The sequence below is a fragment of the Acomys russatus genome, chromosome 28, assembly GCF_903995435.1.
Source record: "Acomys russatus chromosome 28, mAcoRus1.1, whole genome shotgun sequence".
Lineage (NCBI taxonomy): Eukaryota > Metazoa > Chordata > Mammalia > Rodentia > Muridae > Acomys > Acomys russatus.
Window position 1 is genome coordinate 37,281,076 of NC_067164.1, and position 14,356 is coordinate 37,295,431.

General features: G+C 37.9%; 1 protein-coding gene and 1 long non-coding RNA gene across 2 annotated transcripts in view; one reads left to right on the forward strand and one right to left on the reverse strand.

Moving 5' to 3' along the window:
* Nucleotides 1–14,356, forward strand: part of LOC127210450 (uncharacterized) — a 138,069-nt gene that overhangs the window by 45,650 nt on the left and 78,063 nt on the right. The window lies entirely within an intron of this gene.
* On the reverse strand, nt 10,265–11,200 carry LOC127210443 (olfactory receptor 6C2-like). Its single transcript, XM_051170122.1, has one exon. The coding sequence runs from the start codon at nt 11,198–11,200 to the stop codon at nt 10,265–10,267; it is 936 nt and encodes a 311-aa protein (XP_051026079.1).

Sequence of the window (14,356 nt, forward strand, 5' to 3'; positions counted from 1 at the left end):
GAAAACACATGCCCTTTATTCTTTCAGTGTGTTGAGTGTGGAAAATATCTTAACAACTTATCACAACTATCAAGTACTACACACGCTTTCTATGTACAGACTCTGAAAACTACTTACTTTTCATGTTTAATTTGAATGTCACTTTTAAAAATCTGCCTAAAGCTCTATTGTCTGCATTGCTCATTTGTGTTCCTGTGTCAGATTATTCTACTTTGACACTTTCTCTGAGAAAGTAAGATTCTTGAAATCATGGATTGCTCTATTTTCTTTACCCAGAGAACAACTCAAGCCTACACAGTTCTAGATTGGTGATCAATGCGTAAGAAACACTTTAGCAGTGCATACATACCCACACCATTGGCTTAAACCCTGAAAGAGGCATTGCATTCTTTTGGTGTGTGTATGGTGTAGGCGTGTGTACATGTGTGTGTCTTTGAGGTGTTCATGCATGTGTACGCACATGCATTTGGAGTCCAGAGGTCCACACCAAGTTTCCTCCTCTATTGATATCCATCTAATTTTCTGAGACAAGGTCTTTCACTGAACCTGGGCTTGCTGATTTGGCAAAACTAGCTGGTCTTCCTAAGGATTACAGGCCTGTACCACAGAACCCAGCTTTTTATGTAGTTGCTGGGGACCTGGACACAGGTCTTCCGCTTTCATGGCAAGTGTTTTACTCGCTGAGCCATTAACTCAGTTCTTGTCATTGACAGTGACATTAAAAACTTTGTATGTTTCTACATTCGACTTTCTTTTTGCATTTGAAACAAGAGTTACTAGTGAATAAAGTGATTACTAATTCACTTGCTGCTCAAACATGCCAAGTAGCGTGTCTTCTCCTTGTGTTAGCTGTCGTTCTAACTGTACTACTGGGAAAATTTATCTGCCTTGAGACATTTGTTAGTGATATAATCAAGACAGAAGGCAGGAATCCATATATCTTAATATATAATTTCACATGTTATTTACATGATAATATATAACGAATATTTCTGCATCTCTGTAAATACACTTAAGTCCGTTTAATTTACCATGATACATTTGTGTCAAAAGTTAGCTTTTGTAAACTTTTATGATTTCAAAGTTTCACCTATAATTAAAAAGGACATGAACATATGTTTAAACTTTAAAATAATTTCCTATATGCTATTATGCATCTTTTTATTTTTAAGACTGCTAAAATAATCTCCAAAGTCTGTTTTATAGTTTCACGATTCTTACAAATGTATCTTCAGTAAGAAAAGCTACATTTATTTAGAACCTCTGTGTACCAGAATACTGTCTATGAACTTTAAGTTACTTTCCTTGACCTTACAGTGTGGCATGCGTCACATATTAGCACTCAAGTCACCATAGTACAATATGCTAAACATACCTTTTCTTGAACTCACAGAGCCCTGCCTGCTTTTGTCTCCCAAGTCCTGGGATTAATGGTGTGTAGCACCACGTCTGGTTTTTTTTTTTGTCTCTTCAAGGCTTTTGGCAGTTTTCTTTGATATAAGTTCTGGTCTATGAGAGTTTCATTCGTAAAATTATACCATGAATAGTCAGCCTTTCAGTTTCCAATTACGTCTTTCACTGCCATTTTCTTCAGTATTTTCCATTCATGTTTCTTCAATGGATATTTTTAATAATATAAAAAAAATGAGAGTTAAGGACTTCCTTAAATTTTGGTTTAAAGTAATAGTTGTTTTATTGTTTTTCTCAGGTGATACTTTGTTTCATTAGGACATTGAATGAAATGTATTTTGGATTTTGAATGACAATCTCCAATGTTTGAAGATGAAAAGAATGCAATTTTTTCCATTTGCCTAATAAAACTACAGGGTATGTGAGCAATTGTCCTTTTGCCTTTAATAACATAGTCACTGCCTCAAGAGTGAGGGCTATATTCTCCCTTAATTATATGGCAAGTATGCTGTCACCATCAATGGGAAAGAGCGCCACAATGGCCTTTCCAGACCCATGACATCCCCAGGAACTATAGGGACGGAATGATTTTAATCAATGGTGAGCACGCTTTCAGCTCTTCCCTTTTGTCAGCCCATGTCTTCTGAGTGTCCACACCTGGAGTTAGCTTGCGGTAACTTGCTTATTCCTGAGCAGCTGTGCGATAGCCCTGGCTTCAAAATAACCTTCATTTACTTCATTAAATTCTAGCTTTTAAGAGGCAAAGCTTTAGAAAACCATTGCATCTTCCAAAGACATTTTTTTTTTCTAAAAATAATTCAGAGAGACAATGTTGTCCACAACAGGATAAACTATCATATTGGATAATTTTTAATAATACATCTTTTCCATTTAAACAGAAGAGTGAGGTTGTGAAATCACAGCAATTGGCTACCTATAAATTCACATTTTATTTAAACTTAGATAAAAATAGCACCTTTAAAGCACAAGCCAGAACTATCTGTGCATCTTTATGTAACAATTTATATAAATAACTACAGTATGTCAGGTCTAGTATGCCTATCAGAAAAGCCACAGTCAAATATAAAGATGAATAAAGTAGCCACTGTACTTACTGTTCTTAGAGTTAACAGTAGGTTCAGCTGATTCTTTAACAAGAGTCCAGAAGTTTCTTTTGATACAAATAACCTACCAGCAACGTCCACATGGAACTTTCTAGTTTTAGTGTACCAATTCCCTCATGCTCTGGGAAGGCCTGACCCTACACACCCTCCAAACTTTTCATCTCCAAAACGCTGGATGGATTTTCTCATCAGGACTTGGTTCCCTTTTATCCTAGGCACATATTATATATATTGTTTTTGTTAAAAATAATACACAACTGCAAATGTTGTCTTTGGTTTTTTTCGAAGCATTGACATGGTGATTTCTTTGGATAGATGTTTTTTTCCCCTTCCTGTTACAATTTCCATTTGATTTATTTCCTAAACCTGAAACTAAATAAATGAATATCTGAGTCCTCAGTGACCTATGTTCAGACATCACTAATGAGTCCCTATAATGAACTTGGGCACAAATCCTGAAAGATGCTGCAGTGGGGGCAGTGCCTTTAGAGACACAAAATTGCAGCCATAGCAACATGTACAGGTCAAGACATAAGGGAAAAAATTCAGATGGTCAAGAAATGACTGGCATCTTTTGTATTTTTCTCCTTACCATGATCGAAAGGTGAAAAGTCTATAAGGCTATGGCAACTACTATTTTTCTCAGGCATTAAAACTAAAACAAAAACATTGGAAAACTTCAAGCAAGTTTTCTTTTAATGGAAGTAAATGAGAGTTTGAGTATTTAAAACGTAGAAATATTACTTCTATTATTTACAGTTATAACTTGCTTTCTTCACTTAATTACATAAACTACTATAAAAACACTGACCATAAAGATGTATTATATTGCATGTTATGTACTGTTTATCATACATTCATATTTTAAATAGCTCTTAGTTTTTCTCATTTTTATTAGTTCTTTGAAAGTTTTGTACTGTGTATTTCAATTACACTCACTACTTCTTCCCCTTCCATAACCACTCAACTTTTTTTGAAACTTATCAAGCACAATTTAGACTGCCCATATACTCTTGGATGCATGACCTTCACTGGAGAGTGGTAACCCCCCTAAGAGCTTAACATTTAAAGGAAACTAACTTTCCACATTGGAACTTTATCTACCTAAACCTGCATAAGTCTTGTACACGGTGTATCAACTACTTCAAATTCATGTATAAACCTGTCACAATGAATCCAGGAAACACCATTTCCTTGTAGTTATTTACCATCTAAGGATCATATAATCTTCCCATTCCTACTTCCAAAATGTTCCCTGAGCCTGGGAAAATGGGGTAGGGTACAGATATCTTGCTTGGGGCTAAGCATTTCATAGCCTTTTCTCATGTACACTTTGATTACACTTTGATTTGTTGGCCTCTGTGTTAATTTCCAACCATTTTCAATGAGGATTTACTGATGTACGAATCTATGGGCATAGCAAGTCATTAGGAATCAGTATAACACTATGTTCTTTTACTTATTTGTTAAAACTTCATTTAGAATAACTTTCAAATAAGAAAGTCACACATCAAAATTAACCAGATCTAAAGCATATACATCTCAACGAACATCCATACAGTTAGGGCAGCCATTGTGAAGCTGTAAAGCTTTACAATGGACTTTATAGTTTATTAACAAATATGTTTTTATGTATTTACCCACCACTGAACAAAGAACAAGTAATGATAGAGTTACAACAACAACAACAACAACAAAACAATTTAGTATAGTATTAGATTGACCTATTTGGCCTGTGACCTGCCTACCCACAGATTCTTGTCTTGATAACAGGTATATATGCTTGACTTGCAGACCTTAAATCCATTTGGAAAATGGTTGGTTCCTACCTTGACATTTGTGCCACTATTGTACCAGTGGGCATGTATTGACAGGGAGGTCATCGTTGGAGCTTGTTGAGCTCATAGCTTGGCAAGCTTGGTGGTCCCATTTCTCCTCTAGTTGAGTGCATCCTTTCAGCACTATGAAATCTACCTAGTCGAGATGGAGCTTCCAGATGTATACCATCTTGATTTCTCTGTTATAACTCAAATGTGTAGTGTCTTCAGCATTAGGGTCTTACAATCATATTTTTTGAGGGTAACCAAGAACATGGGCAAATAGCATGTAATGTTTGGGGATCTATGGGGTCTCACTTGCTAACAACCCCCAAAGGGGTAACGAATTCTTGGCAATGGGTATTTTATTTGTTATCCTGTGGTGTCTAGCAGGGACATTTTTGCTCCATTGTGGGGTAATTGCACATAAAATCTTTTTATATGTGTGCATATATGTTTTTCAAAGCTTCTACAGTAGTAGGTTTCCATATGGCTTTTTCTGAATGACTCTAGTGTTAGTTATCCTTCCCTGTTTCCCTGTATCCCTCATCGACCCTCTCCTTATCTCCTCTTCTCTGTTAAGCTCTTCCTGTACCATTATGCCCCCTCTAACTCTTTTTACAACTTTGTTATGTCTCCTCTCTCTTGATCTCATCCTTACTAATTTCCTGACCTCCAGGGCATTCCAAATGGAGCATGTGTATCTGAAGACTGAAGGCTAACAAATGAGAGAAGCCATATAGTTCATCTTACTGGGACTGGATTACTTCATAATTTTCTGCCATGAATGTAGTGAAAATCGAATACTTATTCAACATTGATAGGAACGCACGCTGGTGCTGTCGTTATGGAAATCAGCATGGATGTTCATCAAAAGCCGGAAATAAATCTACTGTGTGATCTAGCTATACCGCTCTTCAGGATATGTTCTCCTAATGCATTCTATGATAGATACACCAGCTCATCCTTGCTAGTTGCTGCCTTATCCATAATATCCAGGAAATGGAAAAATCTACTTAGTCACCACCTTTTCATTAGCTTGTCACTTAATTTTGTACTGATGACTGCTTATTTTTTGAGACAGGGTTGCATGTGTCTCTGTCTGTCCTTCAACTGAGAAGATAACGCTGAACCGTTGATCTTCCTGTGTTAACTTTCTGAGCTCTGGAATTACAGATGTGCACCACTATATCATGGCTGGTGGGAGTGCAAACTTGTGGATTGGTTTCCACTATGGAAATCAATATGGTGGTTCCTAAGGAAGCTGGGAATTGATCTACACCAAAATCCAGCTATACCACCATTGGGCATATACCCAAAGGATGCTCCATCCTACCACAAGTGTACTTGCTTAACTATGTGCATTGCCCTATTCATAATAGACAGAAACTGGTAATAACCCAGATGTTCCCCAATAGAAGAAAGGGTAAAGGAAACATACATTTATACAATGGAGTATACAATGGAGTGTTTAAAAATGACATTATGAAATTTGCAGACTATTGGATGGAACTAGAAAAAAAATCATCCTGAATCAGGCAACACAGACACAGAAGATAAATACGGTATGTATTTATTTATATGTGGATGCTATCTGTTAAGTCAAAGATAACCAAGCTATATTCCATAGACCCAGAGAGGTTAGATATACAGAAAGGGTCTGGGGTGGGGGCGGAGGCAAATGAATCTCTCTGGGAGAAGGAAACAGAATAGATTTTGTGGGTGGTATGGGGGTGGATGGGGATGGGAATGGGAGAATCAGGTAGCAAGGGGGAGGGATGATAAGGTAGAGGGAGAGACACCTGGGATTCAGGGGCATTTGATGAACTATATGGAAACCTGGTGCAGTGGAAACTTACTAAAATATATGAAGGTGATCCTAATGAGCTTCGCTAATAATGAGGGATATTGAGTCTCAACTGGCCATCTCTTGTTACCAAATGAAGCTTCCAGTAGTACTGAGACTGGCTTACATTCAATTGCGTTGTTGGCCAAGGGGGTCCCATGGAAGTTCCCAAACAATCCAGGCTATTCTAAGACAATGGGTTGTTCTCTGCAAACTGACAGTGTAAGTGGGGGGGAGTGATACAGAGCTCAGCATCATTAAACATGGAGAATTTGAGCTGGTGCCTACATGGAGCCTTTACCTCTCTGTTCTAGTTTCTTTAGTGCAAGTAGGTACTCTGTAGGCTACTAAAAGAGAAACCCAAACACCAATCCAGCACCAAACCTTTGACCTACAGTCTGTCCTGCCTGGAAGAAATGCTGGAGCAACGGTAGCACAAAAGTTGTGTGTGAAAGCACCCAATGTCTGATTTGGCTTAGGACCCATTCCACACGGTGGGACCCATACCTGACACTGCTTGGGTGACCAAGAACCAAGACTAGGTATCCCAGAGATCTGTGATAAAATGTTGGTTCTACTGGTCTTAAAAAAGAGAAAAATGGTGATAAAATTATCTCTAATAATATTCTGCTATGGTCATAGATCAGCACCCTATTCAGCCGTCATCAGAGAAGCTTCCTCCTGCAGCAGATGGGAACAAACGTAGAGACCCATAGCCAAAAAATTGTGCAGAGAGAGAGAGAGAGAGAGAGAGAGAGAGAGAGAGAGAGAGAGAGAAACAAAGTCCTCTAAATCAACTGAGAAAAGCTCACATGAATTCACAGAGGCTGAAGAAGCAAACACAGGGCCAACATGGGTCTGTACCAGATCCTCTGCATATATGTTATAGCTTTTAGCTTAGTATTTTTTTTTTAAAGACAGGGTTTCTCTGTGTAGCCTTGGCTGTCCTGGACTTGCTTTGTAGACCAGGCTGGCCTCGAACTCACAGGGATCCATTTGCCTCTGTCTCCTTAGTGCTGGGATTAAAGTTTCCAGAGTGGGAATGAGTGGGTCTCTGGTTTCTGTGCCTGCTCTTGGGACTCTTTTCCTCCTTTTGGGTTGCCTTGTCAAACTTCAATATGATGAGTTTTTGATTGTCTTATTATGCTTTATTTTGTCATGTTTGGTTGTTATATCTTAGAAGCGTGTTCTTTTCTAATGATTGACTTAAAAGGCTCTGGAGGGGGGAGAAGCAACTGGGAGGAGCAGAAGGAGAGGTAACTAAAACCAGGATATAGTATATGAGAAAAAAAATCCATTTTCAATAAAAGGAAAAATTTCCATAAAATGAAGGGAAATAGTAAGGTTTCAGGAAAAATGAATGAATGTTCTGTCCTAACATCCCCAAAGACTGTAGATAATAATATCAATTAAAAAAAGATTTTATTCAGAACTTTGAAACTGGGTACTTACTGTGTCGTCTGGGGTGACCTCAAACTCCTGATTTTTCTACTTCAGTCTTCTGAGAGTGCTAGGGCTACAGGGGTGTACCACAATGCCTGGTTTATATTGTTAATATTATTGTAATTTATGCTGAAATATTTATGAGACACTGGATGATTTTACTAGGTAGAAAAAGGGAAGTTTTTGAGGTTATAGGCATGCTAAATTGCTTTACTATTGTACCCATTTCCTTATGTATATAAAACATCATATTGTTACTTTAAATACACATTTTAAAACCAATAAAATGACACAAAAGATGCATGTAAACAGATAATACTTTGAACTCAATTTTCATTTATAGCAGCAGATAATGTAAAGTGCAGAAAACATTTACAATAAAATGGACACAATACATTCATCACTGATTTCAAATGCTTTGCTAATTTCATCTTTGCTTACAGAAATCATTTATCTCCTCCATTTTCTGTTATAAATAACGACTTAGATAAATTTGAACTCTTTTTTAAAAGTGTATTTGAGTAAAGTCATACTTTCAAGATACTTGAAAACCCAGGCACTATTCATACTAAAAGAAATGAGAGCTTGAAAGCTTCCTCCTTCAGGATTGACAGTTCATTCTGGTAGTGACCTGTAGTTTAAGAGGTGTGAGACTTAACACAAGTGGATGGGAAATTCCTGGAGCACACTGGGGTGGGGAGACAGTTCCATGAGCCTTATCCACGCTTCTTTCTCCCCCATTTCTCCTTTTGGATGAGCTGTGGCAGACACTTTGTGTCTTTAACCACGTGTAAGTGACTACATATTAAAACAACAACATTGTTTGTACTTTTGCATATTTCCTTTAAGATATTTTCCTAGGTTTTCAGCATTCATTTATTCATTTTATTTGTACTATTTTGCTTCTTCCTGGGCATATGCTTGTTTGTATTATCAACAGTTTGTGTGATTCAGTATATGTACTGGCAGACTGCAATTAAAAGATGTCTCAGAATAGTTGGACTGGGTGGCCATGCCTTTAATTTCAGCACTCAGGAGGCAGAGATAAAGTGTCTCTCTGCGTTTGGGGCCAGCATCAGGACAGCCAGGGCTATATAGAGAGGTCTTGTCTCAAAACACCATTAAAAAAATAGAATAACCATTTTCAATTTATTTGTATTAATGTCAAATGGTTTTTTTTTTGAAAAAACATAAAATTTATTGTTGTTAATTTGATACCTCTAAAAATAGGAGTATTTTTGAGAGCTTGTTTGTTCCTAGCAGGGAGCACATCTACTTTTATACCTTCGGTGGAGACTGGTTCCTCCTCTGTCCGGGGAAGGATGTCCTCTTTGACTCAGAGGCTTCAGGGAGGACTAATGGCGAGGAGAGGAGGGGAGGGACACCCAGATCAGCCTCATCAGCTGGCGATCAATGGGAGACACTTGTCTCAGTCAGATGATTGCTCTCACATCCTGGGGGGAGGTGCAGGGTGCAGGGTACTGCGGAGAGCCGAGGGAGGGAAAACTGGTGGGGGTGTGTTGAAAACAACAAGTAAACAAATAAAAACATATTACATGAAAATAAGTTTAATAAAAATTTAAAGGACATAAAATGAGTATGTTTGGTGGTTTTTTTATGAAATCAAATGATTATTATTCTCTTTCATGGAGAACGTAATTTTCTTTTAAAAGTTATTTTATTACATATTAATTTTTAAAACATGCATTGAAACATAAAAAACATGCCTATTCTTGAACTATTACAAAATGTCTTGATACTAGAATATACTACATAATAGCTAAATCAGGATACATATTTTGTCTCTTCAAACATTAATAATTTCTGCATGATAAAGATATTCAGAATTCATTTTCAAGCTTCCTGAGTTATTTAATATGCTATCTTTATCTATAGAGTCACTGGAACTTCTCAGTTCTACTTTCCCATGGCTTAGTTAAACATTGTCCAGCACTCTTCTCTTCATCCCCTTCCCCAGCTTCTGATAAGCATTCTGCTCTCGCCTTCTCTGGATCAACCTTCTGTAACCCACACACACTTATCTCTCTGTACTGGTTTATTTTAGCACAGTTATCTGTATCCCACCTGTGTTACAAATGATAGAATTCCATCCTATTTTATAGTCAAAAGTATCTCTTGCTATTCATGTGCAACATTTTGATTATCTGCTCACTGGTTTGTTCCCTCCTTTCTGTCTTTGAGGGTACTTGGGGGGATATTTTTTTTTCTTTTTGGTTTGTGTCCTCTTCTGTTTTTAGGACCTAAATAGTGCCACCTTAAGGACAGTAAACACTAATATCAATTGGTTGGATTAGAAGAAACAATGGTGACTTATTTTTTTTTGTTGTTGAAGATGTAAAATCCTTTTGGCAATTACCTCTCTACTGTTTTGTTTTTACATTATTATTATTATTATTATTATTATTATTAATTCTTAATTTCCAAGTGAAACTGGGGGTATGATTTCCGAAAGCTATTAACACATCTGGAAGGATGTGATCCTAAAAGAGGTTCGTGGGAGCAGGGATGTCAGTTAACCACAATGAGCAAGAGTGTTTGGGGAAAGTTAACCTGACCCAGAAGTTGGTAAGTTGACCACCATGTTTATTGGGTTTCATCTTATCTTATTTATTGGAAAACATCATAATTCTTTTTATTGAGTCACAGAAGGCTTGTTTGACTTGCCTGTTTCTGAGTGTGTAGATGAAGGGGTTTAGCATTGGGGCAATGGAAGTAGTGAGAACCGTCACACCCTTGTTAATGGCCACTTCCTCCTTCGCCGAAGGCTTGATGTAGATGAAGATGCAGCTGCCGTAGGTGATGGAAACCACGATCATGTGGGACGAACAGGTAGAGAAGGCCTTTTTCCTTTGTTGGGCGGAAGGGAATCTGAGGACGGTCCTGATGATGTAAGCGTAAGACAGAACGACGCATACCAGGGTTATAAGGAGCGTCAGCACAGCACAGATGAGAACGGTCTGCTCCATGAACCACGTGTCTGAACAAGAGATTTTCAGGAGCGGGAAAGCATCACAGATGAAGTGATCGATGATGTTAGAGTCACAGAACTCCAGATTTAGGCCAAGGCTAAGTGGGGGAATTAAAATAAACAAACCAGCCACCCAACTACAAAACACAAGTCTTCTGCAGACTGTGCTGCTCATGATGGCCATGTAGTGCAGTGGCCTGCAGATGGCCACATAGCGGTCATAGGACATGGCAGCCAGGAGGAAGAACTCCGTTACGCCAAAGAGATCAGTAAAAAACACTTGGCCAACACAGGCATTGTAACTAATCATTTTGTCACCCGTTGCAATGTTATATAAGTATCTGGGGATGCTTGCAGATGTAAATGAGATCTCCAAGAAAGCAAAGTTTTTAAGGAAATAGTACATGGCTGTTTTAAGGTGAGGGTCCACAAAGATGAGGGAGACAATGGCCAGATTTCCGGTTATGCTCAGAGAGTAGGTAAAGAAGAGAAAGACAAAGATAAGAACCTGCAGTTGCTGGTCATCTGTCAATCCCAGCAAGATGAAGGTTGTGACAGTGTGGTTCCTCATCATTCATTTCTGGCTTCCTTCAGATCTGCATGGAACATTCAGAGACATTTTGATATAGGCTCACAGTTTTAAATTTGCCAGATTAAAAAAAAATTCATTATACCTTTAAAAACATTACCTTTTAAATTCATGTTTTGTAAGGACTTCTAACTCTTGTGGCTCTGCTATTTTTTATTTTTATTTTTTTTGGGGGGGGAAACAAAGATATCTTTCAGTTCAAGAATGATCAAAATTGGCTGGGATCTTGTGATGCATTTTCCAAGTAAGTTGTCCCTTTGGGGCCTTGCTGAAGCAAGCCAGACAACGTAAGATTGTTATGGCCATACAGTCACTTAAGGTCTCTATTCCAACTCAAAATGTTTCAATTTTGTCTACTGCAATTTGTGCGTTCACCCTGAAGACTTACAGACTTAGCATTGATGAATATACAGTGCATGCACACATATAAAATCAGCTATGTGTACACACGTACACACATAAAACATCACACACACACACACACACACACACACACACACCCACACACTTCCCTACTTGCTCCCTTGATACTGCCTCATATTGGGTTTCTCTGTCCCTTAGTGATCATCTAACAACTCAGGGTCGTACATAACATGAAAGACTTTAAAGCACCATCTAATTATGCATAGAACACACACATTTTTTTTCATGAAATACTCTGATAAATACATTTCAAAGACACTGCCTGTGATGACTCTCTACCCCATGCATATCAGGTTTTAATTTACTTTTCCTACATAGACTAGTCTTTACCTCAAGATAAAAGATAGACTAAAAAGAAAAAAAGGAACATGACCAATTTGATTTAGGAGAAAATAAAGATTGTGACATAGTTGAGATAATTTATATGAGTAAAAAGTATTAACTAATGTAGAGTGGGCATTTGCATATCCAGTTATAAACAATGGTTTTTTTTTTTTTTTTTTTTTTTTTTACAAATTATCAGGTTGTGAGAGTCAAATTAAATTTTTCTTTTGTTTTAGACCAATTGACGAAAGTATCAAAATGGTGTTTTCTTTATTCTTCTTTTTTAAAAAAATTTTTTATTAATTTATTCTTGTTACATCTCAATGGTTATCCCATCCCTTGTATCCTCCATTCCTCCCTCCCTCCCATTTTCCCCTTACTCCCCTCCCCTACGACTGTTCCTGAGGGGGATTACCTCCCCCTGTATATGCTCATAGGGTATCAAGTCTCTTCTTGGCTACCTGCTGTTCTTCCTGAGTGCCACCAGGTCTCCCCCTCCAGGGGACATGGTCAAATGTGAGGCACCAGAGTACATGAGAAAGTCATATCCCACTCTCCACTCAACTGTGGAGAATGTTCTGACCGTTGGCTAGATCTGGGCAGGGGTTTAAATTTTACCGCCTGTATTGTCCTTGGCTGGTGCCTTAGTTTGAGTGGGACCCCTGGGCCCAAATCTGCCTATCATAATGTTCTACTTGTAGGTTTCTAGGACCCTCTGGATCCTTCTACTTTGCTATTCTCCTGTGCTTCTCTCATCTAGAGTCCCAATAGGATTTTTTTTTATCCTTCTTTACTAAAAAAAACTATGGTATTTTCACCAGCTCATTGTATCATTATACAAATGTCTCCATTACCCCCATATCTTTATTTCTCTTTGGCCCTTTGATTGTCCGTTGTGTCCCGGCACATTCATTCGAGCACACCTCAGACACAACGCATCCCAGCCATTTGCTCCTTCCATAAAGGCAATACAGTACAATGTGGACCACACCACATGCCACAGATGTGTTAGCCACTGCTCCCAATAGAACAAGAGTAATCTGCTCCCAGCTCACCTGCTTGATTTTCATTCTCCCACTGATTTTTCAACTCTAGTTTAAGATCTTCTGGACAGTTTCCTGTAAGCCTGACAGCTGTGGTGATGGTTAACTCCCACCTCTGCAACCCTGCGGGAAACATTACCTGCATTACACATTCCAGAATGAAGAGCACCCGTTCAGGAATCTTGCAATGTGCTGATTCTACTACTTGACACAACTCAAGACAACCCCACAACGCAACCGGTTGTTTAACAAATTCTTCTAAATGTGTTTATTATCTATTGCATGGTTTCCAATCAGATGTCTACCAAGATTTTTTTTTTCCTTTCTATTTGGATTTCTAATGCAAAGCATTTTTGTATTGATTTTGTTTACATTTTGTGTGATCTGAACTGATGGCTAAGTATATTTTTTTGTTTATATTTTTTTTAGTTAAAACTATTTTTAGACAGGATCTTGATATGTAATCCAGGATGACTTCTAACCCCCAGTCTACCTCCTGTTGGGATTACAGACACACTTGACCACAAATGGCTACTTTGGTTCTTAAAGAGACCAACATTTTGCTCTGTTTATCTTTATGGGTCACAACAGGAGAATTGCCTTCTGTGTTTCTGGATGTTCTCAAAAGTTCTTTCTTTATACTCTGCCTCTAGTCTCGGATGTGACACAGAGATCCTGGCACCGAGTAAACAATTAACATTGTTACCACTGGACCTTAGTAGTCACTACTATTAATATAGCTAAGTGATTTCTGTTTATTCGCCTTTCAAAATGAAATGAGGACAGAGATTTCTAATGAGGTAATTCAATGTTTACCAATATGTCCTTTTTTTTTTCCAGGGGTACCAGGTATTCACCTAGTTACAGGCACAGGAATCTTACTTGTTTCTGATGTAAAGTTCTCAATATTGGCAATAGATTTCCCAATGACTATCAAATTATAACATTTATTTATTCTTGGAGCCTTCCAAGGGCTGAGATTATAGGCATGTGTCACCAGCTGAGCTTAACCCTTAAATGACAGCATATTTGTGTGTATAAAAATCTTCCCATACTATATTTACAGATACAAAGAAGCCATGTTGTATAAATAAAAAGAATGCTTTATAAAATACAGAGATTATTACTTATATTTATTTCCCATCTTAGAGTTAATTTTTCCTCTTCCAGAGTATAAAAAAACTGAGATCTTTTATTAAAAATAGAATTGAGCTGGGTGAGTTGACACATGCCCTTAATCTCAGCACTGAGGAGGCAGAGGCAGACAGATCTCTGAGTTTAAGGTCAACGTGTTTCACAGAGTGAGTTCCAAGACAGCTATGGCGACACTAAAAACTCTATCTTGAAA

Coding starts and splice junctions, on each gene's coding strand:
- LOC127210443 (XM_051170122.1), bottom strand. CDS start 11,200: ATGAGGAACCACACTGTCACAACCTTCATCTTGCTGGGATTGACAGAT.